Source organism: Lepus europaeus, chromosome 4 (assembly GCF_033115175.1).
Source record: "Lepus europaeus isolate LE1 chromosome 4, mLepTim1.pri, whole genome shotgun sequence".
NCBI lineage: Eukaryota > Metazoa > Chordata > Mammalia > Lagomorpha > Leporidae > Lepus > Lepus europaeus.
In genome coordinates, this window is record NC_084830.1 from 77,372,852 (window position 1) to 77,391,865 (window position 19,014).

General features: G+C 40.8%; 1 protein-coding gene across 2 annotated transcripts in view; it reads left to right on the forward strand.

Annotated features, from left to right (window-relative positions):
- Window positions 1-19,014, forward strand: part of PDE7A (phosphodiesterase 7A) — a 120,446-nt gene that overhangs the window by 94,032 nt on the left and 7,400 nt on the right. For both annotated transcript variants that reach the window (XM_062188421.1, XM_062188422.1), the window contains 6 exons: window positions 1,895-1,995; window positions 7,656-7,787; window positions 7,979-8,070; window positions 10,342-10,486; window positions 11,432-11,528; window positions 12,157-12,237. In XM_062188421.1, the coding sequence (XP_062044405.1) occupies window positions 1,895-1,995; window positions 7,656-7,787; window positions 7,979-8,070; window positions 10,342-10,486; window positions 11,432-11,528; window positions 12,157-12,237 (648 nt within the window). The remainder of the gene's footprint in view (window positions 1-1,894; window positions 1,996-7,655; window positions 7,788-7,978; window positions 8,071-10,341; window positions 10,487-11,431; window positions 11,529-12,156; window positions 12,238-19,014) is intronic.

The window sequence follows — 19,014 nt, forward strand, 5'->3', positions numbered from 1 at the left end:
CTGGCACCGCAGGCGGAAGTTTAACCTACTGTGCCACAGCGCCGGCCCCCAGAGCTGGCCCCTCTCTTGTCTGCAGCATTCTGTGGACCAAAACAGACTGGGGTGAACTGCGCCTCTTGGTGGCAAAAGCAGCAGAATCTCAAAGTGACAGATGCAGGGAATAGTGAAGAATTGGGGTGGTTTTGCGTTCAATTTCTTAGATCAACCGCAGCCTGCTAACCAAGATAATACAATGTCTGTACTTTCCTAAGTGTGAGGCCAAAACTTTAAAAGATCAGGCATGTTGCATTTAGTTGTGTTCTGTATCTGATCCCTGAAATCTCTGTAAAATAAACTGTGAGGATTATGAATATGTTTATATGTGTAGGGTGTTATTTACATAATATTGCTCTGCTAGGAAATGTTTCACTAAGTTAAAAATATTTAGAAGATGTTAAGGAGATCAAGATTCTCTCTTATTTTATTTTAAGGAAGCAGATAATTTTTTCCCTCTTCAGTATGAAACTAATAGAAACTTGTTCTAGCAATCTTGAGAAACTTTTTAATGTATATTTATTTATAATTAGTATACCTGTAACTTACTTATAAATTATAAAAACACATAAAAAGGTATAAAGGTATTTAAAGAGCTATTTAATTAAAAATTTTTAAAGATTTTATTTATTTGAGAGACAGAGTTAGAGAGGGAGAGACAGAGAGAAAGGTCTTCTGTCCTCTGGTTCACTCCCCAAATGGCCACAACACCTGGAGCTGGGAACTCAATTTAGATCTCCCAAGTGGGTGGCAGGAACCCAGTTACTTAAGCTACCATTGCTGACTCCCAGGATCTGCATTAACAGGAAGCTAGAGTTAGGAGCTGGAGCCGGGAATCAAACCCAGGTACTATGATAATAGGATGTAGATGTCTTAATGGCTAGATTAAATGCTCATCTCTTAAAAAGTTATTTTAAAAGATGTGATCAAAGTATATGCAGAATCCTAATGCTCTTTCCCCATCACCAGTGGGTTGTATTTACCATGTTCTAGTAGAATAGCTTTGCTTTGTGACTACTGCATTGCTATGGTATGTTGTTGGAGCCATAGAGCAGGCGTGGTGGCAGGGAAGTCCTAGCTGCATCGCTAACCCTAGTCTACTCTTTCATGACTTCATACCAGCCACTGTGTAAGAATGTAGGATTAATGGAAAACCCATTCCTTCTACTGAAAAACTGATTCCACATCCAGAATTTATATCTCACTGGTGACACGCCAATAGAATTACCTTTATATACTCCAGTATCTGCTGTTACCTTCACAAAGATGGTTGGTAGCTTCTGTTTTCTGCTGAATTTCCAGTACTGAGAACAGTACCAGGCACAGTATTTGTTGCCTGAATTGTACCAATGTATTTAACTGTGGAACTGTTTTTTAAACTAAAAGGAGTTGGTGGAGTTTGACCTCATGATAGATTGATAATATAAAAGATAAAGAAAAAATAAATACCTACTTTACAAGTGTCACATGGATATATTTCCAAATGAGCTAGATTTTAGTTTGGTGTCATTTTTTCGGGTATATGGTCATGCACTGCATAACTGCATTTCAGTCAAGGATGGACCCCATATATGATGATGGTCCCCTAAGATTGTATGGCCCAGTGATGCTGCAGCCACCTCAGTATGGATGATGTATGCACAGTGATGGAACTGCCTAATGACATATTTCCCAGAATGTGTCCCTGTCGTTAAGTCATGCATTACTACTGTACGTATGATTGGGAGATGATTATCATCTCTCTGAATCTGGACAGTTACAGCGAAAGCAAAAAATATGAATGGGTCACTTGTAATTATGACAATTTTTGTGCTTCCATGCTCCCACTTACATTAAAACTGAGATCTTTTCTCTGATGCAGTTATGATTCAAGAGGATTATCACAGTCAGAACCCTTACCACAATGCAGTCCATGCTGCAGATGTTACTCAGGCCATGCACTGTTACTTAAAAGAACCGAAGGTAAGCGGCTGATGTTTGTTTTAGGTGAAAAATCATACGAAGTGTCCTCTAAGTTAGTGGCTGGACTCAAAATCAGAGTCTTCCTTCGTAAGAATGAGCTCCAGCTTGACCGAGTTTCTGAAGTGGCTATATTTGTCAGTGCAGCAACCAGGAAATCGGGGCGATGATCGAGAGAGAGGCAGGAGAAGCCCGACGAAGGCCCTGATCGCTCAAGACCTTGCATGTGGTGTGATGGCGTCTGACACTTAGAGCCAGGGCAGGGGTAGCCTCGGTCTGTGTCAGTGACTGAGGAAGGAGCTATGGGAGGGAAGTGGGAGGCTTCAGGAGATTAGCCTTGCTGTGCTGTGAAAATAAAGTAAGCAAGGTCAGAAGCATGAATACCTGCCAGGAACTCTTTCACTGCTCCCTGGAATAGGGCCTGATGGCCTTGCGGAAAGAGAGAAGTGGGTCATTTGTAACATCTCTTGGGGATTGGAATGAACTGGGTGTGTGTTTGTATGCATCTGGGGGAAAGAAATAGAGGACCGCTGTGTCCTGGTTTGGGCAGTAGAGCAGAAGGTCGACGTCTTCGGCGAGGGCAGGAACGTAGAAGGGCGAGGGTGGGGGGTGTGCGGGCAGAGATGTGCGGTTCCATCTGGCCATGTGGCGTGGAATGGATTTGTGTGAAATCCAGGTAGAGATGTCTGAGAGAGAGATGGATAAAAGAACCTGAGGTAGGGGAAGGAAATCAGAGTTGAGATAAGGATTAGGAAACATGGGCTGCTTGTGCCAATGAAAGCCATGTCTGCCGGCACACATTAAAGGTGTATGTATCATGACTTTTTTTTTTTAATCAACTTTATCATGGTATAACTTTGATACAGTATTAAAATATATTAGGTTTATTTTTTTGTATTTAATTTTGGCTAATGTATACTCCCAAGTACTCAAATTAATCACCAAGCAGTCTGGCAAATGGAACTATAGAGATAAGTTCTCTGAGGTGTGGAGGAGGGTTAAACTGGACAGAGACGCTGCCCCAACTTCTGCAACCAGCTGAAGCCAGGGGTGAGGAAATTGGGGTGGCACCAGTGAGCATGGTGGGGAGACGCGGATAAAAATGAGTGCAAACATGATCTTAGACACTCTGTGCCTGTGTAGCTCTATTCATGCTTACCTTAAACATCTCTCATCATGAACGCTGAGTGCCCAACTCCCTTCTCCCTCATCGTAGTTTACATTTAAAAGTCGGCATTTTAAAAGTGAGTTCTAAAAATGTTGAAGCTGAAGATTGTTTCTTTTACTTCCTAGGCTTTGACATAGCATCATATTCCTGAGTGTTTTTACTCATTAATTCAGTGCCTGCTCACTGAGCATCTGCTACATGCCCGGCACTCTGCTGGTGCTGGGCACACGGTGGCTCCGTGAGGCTTATGTCCTGGGGAGGGGGAGTGTAGTCGTTGAAGACATGGATGAGTAGGATTTTGACATTCTCTGCAGTAATCACTGCTATGAAGAAACCAAAGCAGAGTAATGTGCTGGAGAGTGACCAGGTGTATGGCAAGATTTCACAGTGGTTGGAAGCTTTTCCACTGAAACTCAGAGAGTCAACCATAGAACACTCCAGGTGCAGAGAGAGTTGTGAAAGGCTTAAGTCTATTCAGAGACTTCCTACACATTCAAAGGTACTTCAAAAGATTCATTGAAGAAATGGAATTTAAAAAGTTAGTCTTGGTGCAAAAAAAAAAAAGGTTTGAAATCCACACATAGGTTTTTTATGATTTTACATTTTCTGCAAGTTTTCTGATATACTGCTGTATTTACTGAGAAATTTGTTTACGGCTTATGATTTATATGAAGAGCTATGTATTTGGCTATTTAAGTGAAAAAAGAAATATTCCAGGCCCAAGAAATTACTAGAAATTCAAGGAACTGACCCTTCTCTCTGTACATGCATCATCCCTAAATTTCAATATTTATGCTTTGTGTCCTCAAGGCTGAACTTGGATTAGAAAGCATTTTTCACAGTTGAGCCTAATATCTCCTTTATTTATTGACACTATGATAACATTCATAGTTGTGAGCTGAGAAGGAAGTTGTGATTTCCCCTTTTTTCTCATTTTAATGTTTAATCTTGTGTTTGTATAACTTTAAATTAATTGCATACTTAATCAGAAATTCTCAAACTAGGCCTGGATAAAAACCACTTGCACATGTTGCAGAGAGACATCTGCTCTGGTGCTGAACCTCTCTCAGTCTTGCTGTACCATCCCCTGCCCCCATCCTGCACTGCATATAAGACAAGTTGCATGCCTGCTAGTTGTTGATGACAAAGTGTAAGACGTGAATGTTGAACTCTGAAATCTTAGTTGTGGAACATGGTGGAAACTAATGTGGACACCACAAGACGGTGAACCCAAACCCCCGGCCATGCCCCCAGCAGGTGATTTTGTCTGCCCACAAATGTACACCATCTCCTAGAATAATACTGGCACGAGGTAGGTGCTCAGTAAATGAATTACATTAATAAATGGATGTTGCTCTATGGCTGTGATATTTAAAAATGAGTAGGTTTTCTTTAAGTAAAATGATTCTCTGTTTTCACACTTCTAGATTGTTCCTGATTTTACTATTACAGCTACTACTATATAAGCCTTCAGTCTGCTTTTTGCTTTTGTGAGTGAGGGATCTTTCTTTTTAGTAGGTTCTCCAGGCTGACATAATATATCAAGAATCTGGGTACTTTGAAATACTCTTCTCAGTGATCAAACCACTTTAATTATTACCCTCAACAAGGCATCAGGATTTCATTCAGTTAGCTCTTTTCTGCTATTAGATATATGTATTTTTAATTTTGAACTTAGTTTTTTTTTTTCCTTTGTATTTCTTCTTTCTTTATCTCAGTCTTCTAGGCACTAGTCATTTCCTACAAAATATTTCCCCAGGTATTTTGTTTGAATTTTAATTTCACTTTTGGGTTTGCCTTTTCCCTGTGTTTTTCCACATCGTTGCCCCTAAAATTATTTTGAAATTGATTGACATCTTGTTTCAAATGAATTAGACACATGTAATAACCATTACAGTAGGAAGCCTAGCAAGCAATGAAACAAATAGGTTTTTTGTTGAGTAAAGGAAAACTAGCCATGTAATCAGTTTCTGTTTTATTAGAAAAGGACTCTGCTGATAGTTTTACAGATTCAAGTGAAATCTGACTTTCATATACATTACATGATTTGCAGTTTTTTCTCCAGACAACTTTCATCGCCAGCTATGTTGCAGAATGGAAATAACATTTATCTTTTTCAAAATGTACTCTATAAAGTTATATTAATGTTATTGAATTCCTTGTCTTTGTTATAATACTAGTAAACTTTTCTTTCCGATGAAAGACATTTTATAAAATGCTACATTTTTTGAGTCAAACTTTCCTTTTTTGCATATGTGGTTTGTTTCCAAGCTTATCCCTTCATAGAACTTTTTTTTTAAAAATTTAATTTGATAAGTATACACACACACATACACACACACAAAGAGCTCCCACTGGGTAGAAGCTGAGAACTCATTCTGTGTCTCCCATGTGAGTGGCAGGGGCCCAACCACTTGAGCCAGGGCTGCTGTCTCTTAGGGTGTCTATTAGCAGGAGCTGAGCTGATCTGGGACTCAAATCCAGGAATTAGGCATCCCAAGCAGTAGCTTAACTGCCAGGCCATCCCTCCTCATAGAAATTTAATAATTCGTTTGTTCTTCTCATCTTCCTATTTTTATGGGTTAACTCTTTAAGATCCCTGAGATTGTTTGATGCCATACATAGTTATACATTAAATTTTTAAATAAGTCCAATTCTGGATTACTGTATTCTCTTTGGATGATGTTTCTTTGGTGAATTTTAGTTCTCTGTTGTACTTATGATAATATAGTATTTTGCACATTGCTTAATAAATTACATGTTCATCAGCCAAGCATACATGTGCCCACATGTGTATACATAATACAAAAATACATCCTAGACATTCTTTACCTTCAGCCAGCTTACAATTTCCCAGGAGATTCCAGCCTTCAGACAGCGATTTTTCTGACTGAGATGAGCTTAACACAGGGGCTAGAAAAAGATGATCCATTCCGGTATAGAAAGAAAATAGTAGAACTTGAATGTAAATTTATTTTTTTATCTCATAGTGGTAAGTTTTTCAATTTTCATAATCATTTTACAATATGAAATATATGTTAGTTCAGTAGCACAGTCTGTAAGTAACATTGCTTTGCTGGGTGCCGTGGTGGCAGGTGTGTGAAGTGCGGTAGAAACAGTCTTTGGTGGGGAAGGGGCTGACGAGAGCAGGATTGGGCCTTGTGAGATGAGGAGAAGTTTGCCAGAAAATGAGCGGCAATTCATCAGAAGCAGTGATCTACTCAAGGTGATCATTTTCTGATCATTGAAAATTCCAATCAGCTAATAATAAACTTTTGTTTACTCTAATAGTTTGCTGTGTCGGATATGTTTGATGACGATTACTGAGAGCAAAATATAATAATTCCTGTCTTAAAAGGTTGTGTTTTTCTGTCATGCACATATTATGTATATCATTCTGAACATATCCATCCACTAGGAAAAGATTTTATTATACACTTTAAAAAAAAGTGTTTATTTATTTAAAAGGCTGAGAGAGAGGGAGAGATGGATCTTCTGTCTTTTGGTTCACTCCCCAGATGGCCACAATGGCCAGCGCTGGGCCAGGCTGAAACCAGAAGCAAAAGATCTTCCAGGTCTCCCACATGGGTGCAGGGGTCCAAACACTTGGCCATATTCAGCTGCTTTCCCAGGCCGTTAGCTGGGAGCTGGATTGGAAGTGGAAGACCAGGACATGAAGCAGTGCCCATATGGGATGCTGGCATCATAGGTGGTGGCCTTACCTGCAACACCACACCACCAGCCCCCAAATAATTTTTTTTAAGTCGTAAGCAAGATCGCAAAGTTTAATGAAGAGAGTATACTTGATATGCCAGGTGGGCATCTCAATAAAGAACTGAGAGCATCATTTTTTCTTTTTTAATACTTATTTATTTTTTATTTAAAAGGCAGTTACAGAGAAAGGGAGAGACAGAGAGAAAGGTCTTCCATCCACTGGCTCACTCCCCAAATGGCCGCACTGGCCAGGGCTGGTCCAGGCCAAAGCTAAGAGCCCAGAACTCCATCCAGGGTGGCAGGGGCCCAAGCACTTGGGCCATCGTCCGCTACCTTCCCAGGTGCCTTATCAGGGAATGGATTGGAAGCAGAGCAACCAGGACTGGAACTAGTTCTCTAATACAGGATGCTAGTGGCACAAGCAGTGGCTTAACATGCCATGACACCGGCCCCTGTGTTTTTCTTTTTAAAGCCTTTATTCCCACCAAAAGAATGATTTATACTTTAGCTACAATTCTAGTTAAGCTCATTAACAATGAAGCAGTAGAAAGATGAGCTCTATAAACTCCACGTGAGCAGGGACACTGTGGTATCACATCCCCACCCCAGTGTCATGATGAGACCAGCACCTAGCAGGCACTGGGTGGTGGTCTTGACCAATGTGCCTGGACAAAATGGGGAGGAGACTGTCAGTGCCGCTGGCTGCTGCTTCGCAGCGGCTGCACTGGTGTAGTTTGTTTCAGACATGTTTGTGATTAATTATTCTTTTGTCACACTTCAGCTTGCCAATTCTGTAACCCCCTGGGATATCTTGCTGAGCTTAATTGCAGCTGCCACTCATGATCTGGACCATCCAGGTGTCAATCAACCTTTCCTTATTAAAACAAACCATTACTTGGCAACTTTGTACAAGGTCAGTGCAGTTTTGTCATCTAATACTTTTTTGATTCTAGAGAATGTGTCATGTATCAAAGGAATAAAAGTAATGGAAACAAATTCTCCACGATATGAGCAATGTAACCAGATCAGTAGTACTGACAAATAATTCTTCATGTTCAGAACCAGATTTGTCATTAAGTAATTAACAGACATACTTTTTTGTAGAATACCTCAGTCCTGGAAAATCACCACTGGAGATCTGCAGTGGGCTTGTTGAGAGAATCCGGATTATTCTCACATATGCCGTTAGAAAGCAGGTAGGTTGCGTTAAGACCAACTTAACAACTATGGAAATTAAGTTAGCAAAGTAATTTTATAAAGTGCTAAAAATAAAGCTGTTGTGTTCAAATGTTCTGCAGTTTTCACTTTTTGTTAAACTTATTGAAAAAATTATCTTATTTTAAAAATTTATATCAAAAATTTAGTTAAGTCAGTTCTGTAGTACGGTTAGTAATATTGTAGTGAATATTCACTTTTATGAAAGACCATCCATGGATTTGAATACAATAAAATTCACTATAAATACAAAATGGCTCAACCATAGAGTACTAGAAGTACTGCATATTTCCACTTAATGCTCAACTGAATAAAACCATAAGGACTAGTTGCAAAATTAAATTGAATAGAAAGTAAACATTCTATGATTTAGATTCCTTAAAATCTGTTTTAGGAAGCTTTCAGGCTGATAAGAAAACAAACAGTATGACTTATCTTCTCAGTAGTATAGTTATGGAGTCACTTCTGGAGCTAAATAATGAATGGAAAGAACAACAGAAGGCACTAATATTTTAGAAAAAATAGTTAATCAGGCTATTTAGGAGCCTAAAAAAAAGTGTCATTATAAATAAGCCCAATATGATGGTAGTGAATAAAATCTCATACCACTGCTGTAACGTGACCCACAACCCGAAGCCTTTACTAGTGCACACTGAGAGAGAGAAAATACACTTTAGAGAACGTCGAAAAGAGATGTAAACCATCCAAGTTGAGAAAAATGGTGAGGCGTAAAAATATGTTTGGATATTAAAATTTGAATTATACTCATTTTTCTTTCCTTTTCCCTTTCATAATTTAAAACAGCTTTATAAAAAATATAAGTGTTTTTGTAATGGCTATAAGGAAAAAGCTGGACTTTATTTTATATTTTTTTAAATCTTTATTCATGGTTACCATTTGGAGTATGACAATACTTCTGGTAAGTGAAATAATTTCTTGCTGTAGTACAAATACAAAGATTGCTTAAACCATATAGAATTTGTATATACAGATCATGGAATTTTTTTAATTAAGACAGATTAAAATGCCTGCTTCATTATTCTCTTTTCATCATGTTTTGCATTTAATGATTAACCCTGTTGAATTCTCGGATTTCAGTTACAACTGAAAATAAGCAGTGCTACCTAACAGCATTCTTTCATGTTTTCTTCTTTTAGGGTTTGTTTTGTTTTCTATTCAATACTGTGAGAGTTTTCATCTGACTTCACTTTACTGGTCATCCTGCAAAGATAACATTTGCTACAACCTGTTAAAACAAAAGGCAGAACTTTTTTAAGAATGCATTTCTCTTAATTGACTTGAGACAGTTTGAAAAAATTGTATGATGTATTAGCTATTTTTATTAACATGTTACTTTTTTCCTTCTAGAAAATTTGGATATTAATATACAGATAATTGGTTTCTTGATTTGACCCTGAAAACATAGTTGAATCTGAACTGCATCATATCCTTGGTGGGATCCCCAAAGGATTCCATCAGGCATTTCAGCAAGATACCCAAAGAGGCCTGGTTCAGTGGACTGTTTGAATCTTCTTCTGCCCTTTCTTAACTCTCAGGCACCCAAAACAGAAAGCAAAGTTGTTTACCCTCAACACAAGAATTTTCCTGAAAAGAATTTTCTCAAACACCAAACCAAAGTTATATTGATTTTTTTTAAGCAAATACTTCCATTTTGGCTGACAAACTAAAGACAACTTTTATGGAATGTTAGCATATTGGTGTTTCCCTACAAACTCTCTTGGTTTTAATTTTGATTATTTTAATAGTTTTTTGGGATGCATTCTTTAGAATTAAATTTTTATTTATTTATTTATTTATTTATTTATTTTTGGACAGGCAGAGTAGACAGAAAGAGAGAGAGACAGAGAGAAAGGTCTTCCTTTCGCACTGTGCTGATCAGAAGCCAGGAGCCAGGTGCTTCTCCTGGTCTTCCATGCGGGTGCAGGGCCCAAGCACTTGGGCCATCCTCCACTGCCTTCCCGGGCCACAGCAGAGAGCTGGACTGGAAGAGGATCAACCGGGACAGAATCTGGCACCCCGACCGGGACTAGAACCCGGTGTGCTGGTGCCACAGGCAGAGGATTAGCCTATTGAGCTGCGGTGCCGGCCTAGAATTAAGTTTTAACTCGAATGGCAGTTAGGATAACACACAGTTTTATAAACTTTCCAAATATTAAATCTAAACAAACCAGATTCAAGTAACTATTTAATTTAAAGTCTTATATTTTCTCTTTGTATTTCCCCAACTCCAGGCAGCAAATGGAGACTCAGATAGGTGCTCTGATACTAGCCACCGACATCAGTCGCCAGAATGAGTATCTGTCGTTGTTTAGGTCCCATTTGGATAGAGGTGACTTATGCCTGGAAGACACCAGACATAGGCATTTGGTCTTACAGGTAAACAGGGGCTTGCAAAACCTGTATTTCTTGGGTAAATCCTGTGGCTGCTACAAAAAAAATTAAATATTCTTTTTTTAAAAAAGATTTATTTATTCATTCATTTGAGAAGCAGAGTCACAGACAGAGAGAGGGAGAGACAGAGAAAGAGTTCTGCTGGTTCACTTTCCAAATGGCTGCAACAGCCAGAGCTGGGCTGATCTGAAGGAAGGAGCCTGGAGCCTCTTCTAGGTCCACATGGGTACAGGGGCCCAAGGACTTGGGCCTTCTTCAGCTACTTTCCCAGGCCATTAGCAGGGAGCTGGATTGGAAGTAGAGCATCCGGAACTCGAACCAGCACCCATATGGGATGCCAGGACCGCAGATGGAGATTTAACCTACTTTGCCACGGAGCTAGCCCCAAAAATAAAATATTCTAGAGCATGGTTTTTTCAGAGTGTCTACATCCTTAGGGAAAGCTGAGGAGTTTAGTACACTAAGTTTTCAGAAGATCATTTGTGAATCTTTACCTACAAAGGCACCATTGCTTTTGCATTTTTCATGCTCAGGATTTCTGATGAAAAAACAATTAATTTCTGTAAATCAGTGACATAATATTCTATCAAATTCTCACATCAAAAAAGTAGGGGAGAGAATTGGATTCTTTATTTCTGGTTTATTTATTCATATCTTGTGGTTAATACAGTCATGTGCTTGTTTTTTTGGTGTTATCAAGCATGTATAATTAGGTTTGCAGTCTTACAGCTTCGTGGTCAGCATTAATGTAAACACAGTTGGTAGATATAATAGCATCATGCACTTAATATAAAAAATGAATTTTCTGTTGCAATATTTTCTTAAAGTGTTATTTCCCCTGCTATTGGAGTATACTCATATTTATTCATCTTAGTACAATTGAGGTTTTGCCTTTTTCTCTTAACACAATTTTAATATTTTTATTGCTAGATGGCTTTGAAATGTGCTGATATCTGTAACCCATGTCGGACCTGGGAATTAAGCAAGCAGTGGAGTGAGAAAGTAACAGAAGAATTCTTCCATCAAGGCAAGTACAGTACTGAGTGATAACTAAACTATTCAGCTCATCTTTTAGTATCATTTGCATAAAATAACCATTTATGAGAGTGTGTCAGTAGGTGTTTGGTATTTTTGGTGACAATTTAGTAATGCACATGTAGCTGATAATATATAAATTAAGCATCTGTTTTAAAAATTAGTAGGCCTCTTTGGAAGGACGATACACACACACACACACACACTCCAAATCAAGCTGGAAATTATTGTATAGACAGATTTCTCTGAACTTGCTACATCCTTGTCATGTGTAGAGGACATGGCCATATGAATTTAAATCCAGATCCAAGGGTCTTTGTTTCAAGTACCTTCCTTCTAAATATCCTAAGTTTTATATTAAAATGCTGACAGAATTATGGTCTTGGGCAATACCTAGTGAAGTTTTCTACTTCCTCCATTTAAATAAAGATGTCACTGTGGCAACCTTTTCTATGTGTGAATGGGTTTAAAGTTATTTAAAGAACTAATTGAGAAGCCATCCTCTCAGAATTAAATATGTTCTTCCTAAGGAATTTACAGGTATGATGAAGATTTTAAATATATATTTAACTAATAGATGTGTTCCATATGAATAATTCTATCTGTTTTTCAATTTGTAGGAGATATAGAAAAAAAGTATCATTTGGGTGTGAGTCCACTCTGTGATCGTCAGACTGAATCTATTGCCAACATCCAGATTGGTAATTATACATATTCAGAGCTAGTTAGAAAAGTGCCACTCATTTTTCATATAAAATCCTGCAATGTTCATATCTAGTTTTTAAAATAATTTAAGACATTTTACCCTTGTTTTCTCCTGTTATGACTTATAATTGACTCACAGTTAATCTTAGGAAATAAGATGTGTAATTTTGCAGAGCTGGCAGAAATACATTTGTTTCTGCTCTGTTCTGTTTTGTTATTATTTTTTTTTAGATTTATTTATTTATTTGAAAGCCAGAGTTAACAGAGAGAGAGAAGAGGGAGAGACAGAGAGCGATTGGTGTTCTATCTGCTGCTTCACTCCCCAGATGGCCACAACGGCCAGAGCTGGGCCAGGCCAAAGCCAGGAGCCAGGAGCTTCTTCTGGGTCTCACTTGGACCATCTTCTGCTGCTTTCCCAGGCACAATAGGAGGGAGAAATGGAAGCGGAGCAGCCAGGACTTAAACTGGTGCCCATATGGGATGCCAGTAATGTAGGCAGGTTACAATATCATTCCCTCTGTTGTGTTCTAATGAAAGAATACGTTTTTCTCCTATGTAAGCTTCTTTCACACAATTCCTAGGCTGCTTTTTTTTTTTTTTAAATAACCATGGCAATTTTATTCCATAAACATGCAATAGTAGGACATATCAGAACAAGAATAAAATATTCTTGTTTTCTAAACCATGAATGGTTACACAGCCAGAGCAAAAATACAGGAGGTGAATCTCAGAAACATGATTATGAACTTGCTTAGCTATAATATTCACTCTGGTTTCTAAATTTTTTTAGAAAACTTTTATTTAATAAATATAAATTGCGAAAGTACAACTTTTGGATTAAAGCGGTTTTTCCCTCCATAATCACCCTCCCACCCACAAACCACCCCATCTCCCACTTCCTCTCCCTTCCTATTCTTCATTAAGATTCATTTTTAATTATTTTTATATACAGAAGATCAACTTAGTATTTACTAAATAAAAATTTCAACAGATTGCACCCACACAGACACACAAAGTATAGAGTACTGGTTGAGTAGTAGTTTTATCGTTGATTCACATAGTACAACACATAGGACAGAGATCCTATGTGCGGAGTAGGTGCACAGTGACTCCCATTGTTGATTTAACAATTGACACACTTATTTTTGACATCAGTAATAACCCGAGGCTCTTGTCATGAGCTGCCAAGGCTATGGAAGCCTCTTGAGTTCACAAACTCCGACCTTATTTAGACAAGGCCATAATGAAAGTGGAAGTTCTCTCCTCCCTTCAGAGAAAGGTACCTCCTTCTTTGATGGCCCATTCTTTCCACTGGGATCTCAGCAAGAGGGCTTTCATTTAGGTCATTTTTTTGCCACAGTGTCTTGGCTTTCTATGCCTAAGAAACTCTCATGGGCGTTTTAGCAGGATCCGAATGATTAGGCCAGCATTTTTTATTTTTTTAATTTTTCTTTATTTTTGACAGGCAGAGTGGACAGTGAGAGAGAGAGACAGAGAGAAAGGTCTTCCTTTTCCGTTGGTTCACCCTCCAATGGCCGCTGCGGCCGGCGCACTGTGGCCAGCGCACCATGCTGATCCGAAGCCAAGAGCCAGGTGCTTCTCCTGGTCTCCCATGGGGTGCAGGGCCCAAGCACTTGGGCCATCCTCCACTATACTCCCGGGCCATAGCAGAGAACTGTAGGCCAGCATTTTTTTTTTTTTTTTTTTTGGACAGGCAGAGTGGATAGAGAGAGAGACAGAGAGAAAGGTCTTCCTTTTTGCTGTTGGTTTACCCTCCAATGGCTGCTGCGGCCGGCGCATCGTGCTGATCCGAAGCCAGGAGCCAGGTGCTTCTCCTGGTCTCCCATGCGGGTGCAGGGCCCAAGCACTTGGGCCATCCTCCACTGCCCTCCTGGGCCACAGCAGAGAGCTGGACTGGAAGAGGGGCAACCGGGATAGAATCCGGTGCCCCAATCGGGACTAGAACCCGGTGTGCCGGCACCGCAAGGTGGAGGATTAGCCTGTTAAGCCATGGCGCCGGCCTGTAGGCCAGCATTTTAAGAGAAAAAGTCAACCCACTTAGTGTGGTTGTAGTGTGAGCTCATTTCCACTGCTCCTTCCTCTTCTGTCACTGCCTGGTGATTAGATCCGCTGCTCGGTGTCCTGTATAGGCCTGTGGCAGTCTGGCCTCCAGTTCTCTCTCTCTTTTTTTTTTTTTTTTGACAGGCAGTTAGACAGTGAGAGAGAGACAGAGAGAAAGGTCTTCCTTCCGTTGGTTCACCCCCCCAAATGGCCGCCATGGCCAGTGCTGCGCCAATCTGAAGCCAAGAGCCAGGTGCTTCCTCCTGGTCTCCCATGCGGGTGCAGGGCCCAAGGACTTGGGCCATCCTCCACTGCATTCCTGGGCCACAGCAGAGAGCTGAACTAGAAGAGGAGCAACCGGGACAGAACCAGCATCCCAACCAGGACTAGAACCCGGGGTGCCAGCACCGCAGGCAGAGGATTAACCTAGTGAGCCACGGTGCCGGCCCCAGTTCTCTCTTTACTCTTCCCCTGCATTTTTCTACAGCAACTTAGGACCCATGATGCTCCTTCCTTCTCTCTGTCTTGGCAGTCCTAATTCACAGACTTTTTTTTTCTTGAAGACTCAGCTTGGATGTCACCTTTTCCAGCTACTGCTTTCCACTCTCCCCCAAGCACTCTGGTCCCTCCCCTTCCGGTCATCTGAAGCACTTGATGAGTGTCTCCATAGCTCTGCCCTGCCCCTGTGAGCAGGAGACCCCTGAGAGTGACTTGTTGTGAACTAATGTTTGAAATAAAAAGCACACGGAGATGTTCTCTGACGAACGTACAACTTGTATAAGAAGAACTGACTAGGACTGAGAATATATTGGAGTTTGGGTGTGAACTAGGGAGTAATGGGGAAATTAAGTCAACAAGGTATAGTGGGAAGAGCTTATTGGTACTGTGTAGAGCCTTTGAGGATTAGATTGAACATTGTGGGAAACTTAGGAAGATAAGGTTTTTAGAAATTCAGAAAGTAGCACAATACGGTGGCATAATTCTCTGAACGCTGTAGGATCAGAAACTCAGAAGTATAACATTTTTTCCTTTAAGATTTACTTATTTGAAAGAGTAACAGAAGAAATGAGGAGAAGCACACATAGAGAGAAAGAGTCTTCATCTACTGGTTCACTCCCCAAATGCTGGCAATAGCCAGGGCTTGGCCAGGCTGAAAGCAGAAGCCTTGGAATTCTATCTGGGTCTCCCACATGGGTGGCAGGGGCCCAAGCACTCCAGCCCAAGCACTTCTGCCGCTTTTCCAGGCATGTTAAAAGGGAGCTGGATCAGAAGCAGAGCAGCTGGAACTTGAACTGGCACTCTGATATAGGACAGTGGTATCATAAAGCAGCGGCTTAACCTGCTGCCCTATGCCAGCCCCAGAAATGTAATTCTTTTGCAAAGACTTTTTACGTGGTAGAAAGTGGGCAGTAGCTGGTTTGGCTGCAGAGAGGGGTAGGTAGAGAAAATACAGCAGAGTGGCACCAACCTGTAAGGGTGTGGGGAAGCCAAGAGAGCCGACTGGCCAGGAATACTGAGGTTAGCAGAGGCTGTTTTCCCTTTTGGTGAGGATCATTAGGCAGTTAAGAAATAGATCTGTCTGCCTTGATTCTCCAGGAGGGAGCGGCCTGTGGGGCCAGTGCTACCTTGTGTGGGATTCCCAAGTGCTTGAGCAGCTGTGCTTGTGGCACTAGTTAGTATAGAGTCCTGCTTCCACAGGGTGCTATGTGACAGTGTCCGTGGCCCAGGCCTATGCATTGTTATTAAAATGCAGGTTAACAGCCAGAAGTGATAGCCAGTTTGTCAGATATTAGGGTCAGCATCCTCAGAGATCTCAGTTAGTTGAAACATAGGAGGAATCAGACACAATGATGCATGTAAACCTAGGGTGAGAAGGTTCTGCACTGGATGTACATCTCCAGCTGCTCACTCCTTAACCATGGCACATGGAAAAGACAGAGCTTTGGGAAGGAGGGCTCAACATGATAGTGTCACAAGAAATGGCTGCCAAAAAGATTGCTGTGTTCTTTGACCACAGTAATGATATTTTTCTATGTTGTTTTAACTAGAATGTAAGCTTCTTGAGGGCAGGGATCTTATTACTGCTGTATCACCCTAGAATAGTGCATATAGTAGGTTCTCAGTTAATTAAAAATAATGAAGACTAACTGCTTATAATTCCAGTGAGATTTTTATGTTGATTAAATATAATCTATATTGATGGTTGTCTACATGGTCTTACACTGCAAAGACATTCTTGAATGTCTTTGAAAACTGTTATAGAAGCAGTGAGAGACTTCAAAGATATATTTCTCATCGTTAACAGATAAAAATTCTAGGCAGGGAGTCAGCGTTCAGCCTAGCAATAACACGCTCACGTCCCACATCCTAATGCCTGGGTTCCCATCCTTGTCCTGATCTCAGTTTCCTGCTAATGCAGACCCTGAAAGGCAGCAGTGAAGGCTCAAGAGATTTGGTTCCTGCTGTCCACGTGGGAGACCTGGATTGAGTTCCCAGCTCTCAGCTTTGACCTTTGCCATTGTGGGCACTTGGGGATGTCTCAAACAATAAATGAAAAAATATGGGGCCAGCGCCATGGCTCATAAGGTTAATCTTCTGCCTGCAGCGCCGGCATCCCATGTGGGCACTGGTTCTAGTCCTGACTGCTCCACTTCCGATCCAGCTCTCTGTTGTGGCCTGGGAAAGCAGTAGAAGATGGCCCAAGGCCTTGGGCCCCTGCACCCATATGGGAGACCAGGAAGAAGATCCTGGCTCCTGGCTGTGGAGCAGCGCAGCTCCGGCCGTTGCAGCCATTTAGGGACTGAACCAATGGAAGGAAGACCTTTCTCTCTGTCTCTTCCTCTCAGTCTGTAACTCTACCTCTCAAATAAATAAATAAAATCTTTAAAAAAAAATTTCAGGAAGGTAATGTTATTTGTTCAGTATATATGATTGGGTTAATAAACTCTTTTCTAGGAGGCTTGTTCAATCCTATTTATTATTAAATCAGATTTGTGTAGAGTAGGGTGCTCTGTAGCCTAAAGCTGCAAACGATCCTGAAATGATTCGTTTTCTTTTTTAAAAAAAATTATTTAATGATTTGAAAAAGTTACACAGAGAGAGAAGGAGAGGCAGAAAGAAAAAGAGAATGTCTTCTATCCTCTGGTTCACTCCCCAGTTGGCTGCAATGGCCGGAGCTGTGCCAATCTGCAGCCAGGAGCCAGGAGCTTCTTCTGGATCCCCCACATGGGTGCAGGGCCCAAGGCCTTGGGCCATCTTCTGCTGCTTGTCCAGGCCAGAGCAGAGAGTGGGATCGGAAGTGGAGCAGCCAGGACTCAAACCAGTGCCCATATGGAATGCCAGCACTGCAGGCGGTGGCTTTACCCTCTATGCCACAGCACTGGCCCCTGTTTTCCTTTTCTTACTGTGAATTAAGAGAGATCAGTTTTATGAGTTGTTTAGCAAATAAGACCCTGGCACATTATTTGATGTTAAATTTTTTAATTTAAGCTAATCCCCCTTAATATTATTATTTTAATAAGTGAAGATTTCAACAGTTTGCACACACATGCACACACACACAAACTGAGAACAAGTTTTACAGTTAATTCTCATAATAAAACTCAATGAGGACAGAGGTCCTGCATGGCAAGTAAGTGCACAGTGACTCCTATTATTAATTTAACAATTGGGGCTGGCGCTCTGGTGTAGTGGGTAAAGCCGCCGCCTGCAATGCCGGCATCCCATATGGGTGCCAGTTTGAGACCCAGCTACTCTACTTCTGATCCAGCTCTCTGCCATGTCCCAGGAAAGCAGTAGAAGATGGCCCAAGGCCTTGGGCCCCTGCACCTGTGTGGGAGACCTGGAAGGTGCTCCTGGCTCCTGACTTTGGATTGGCACAGCTCCAGCCATTGCGGCCATCTGGGGAATGAGCCAGTGGATGGAAGACCTCTCTCTCTCTCTCTCTCTCACTCTCTCTCTCTGCCTCTCCTTCTCTCTCTGTGTGTAACTGTGACTTTCAAGTAAAATAAATAATATTTTAAAGAAATTTAATTTAACAATTAACACTCCTATGTATGACGTCAGTGATCACCTAAGGCTCTTGACATGAGCTGCCATGGCTATGGAAGCCTTTTGAATCCACAATCTCCATCAATATTTAGACAAGGCCATAAGCAAAAAGGAACTTCTCTCCTCCCTTCAGAGATAAGTACATCCTTTGATAGCCACTTCTTTCCACTGGGGTCTCACAGAGATCCTTCATGTAGGAAATTTTTTTGCCATAGTGTCTTGGCTTTCCATGCCTGAAATGCTCTTATGGGCTTTTCAGCCAGACCAGAACGCTTTAAGGGCTGATTCTGAGGTCAGAGTGCTGTTTAGAGCGATTGTCATTCTATGAGTCTGCTGTATGGACTGCTTCCCATGTTGAAACATTCTCTCCTTTTTAATTCTATCTACTATTATAACCAGACCCTTGACCTTATTTAAATGAACCCTTTAACACTTAATCCTATCTATATGATCACTTTAACACTTAATATGATCCCTTTAACACTTAAGATGGCATTTTTACCACCCAGCTTAATGGGATTTGGGATCCCATGGCAAGTTTTTAAACTGTATCCCTAGAAGTAAGTCCGTAAGAACGTATACAGAACTATACAGCTTTACAAACTCCCCCCCCCCCTTAATCCCACCCCCATTTTTTGCTGAGATCTATTTTTTTTTTTAAG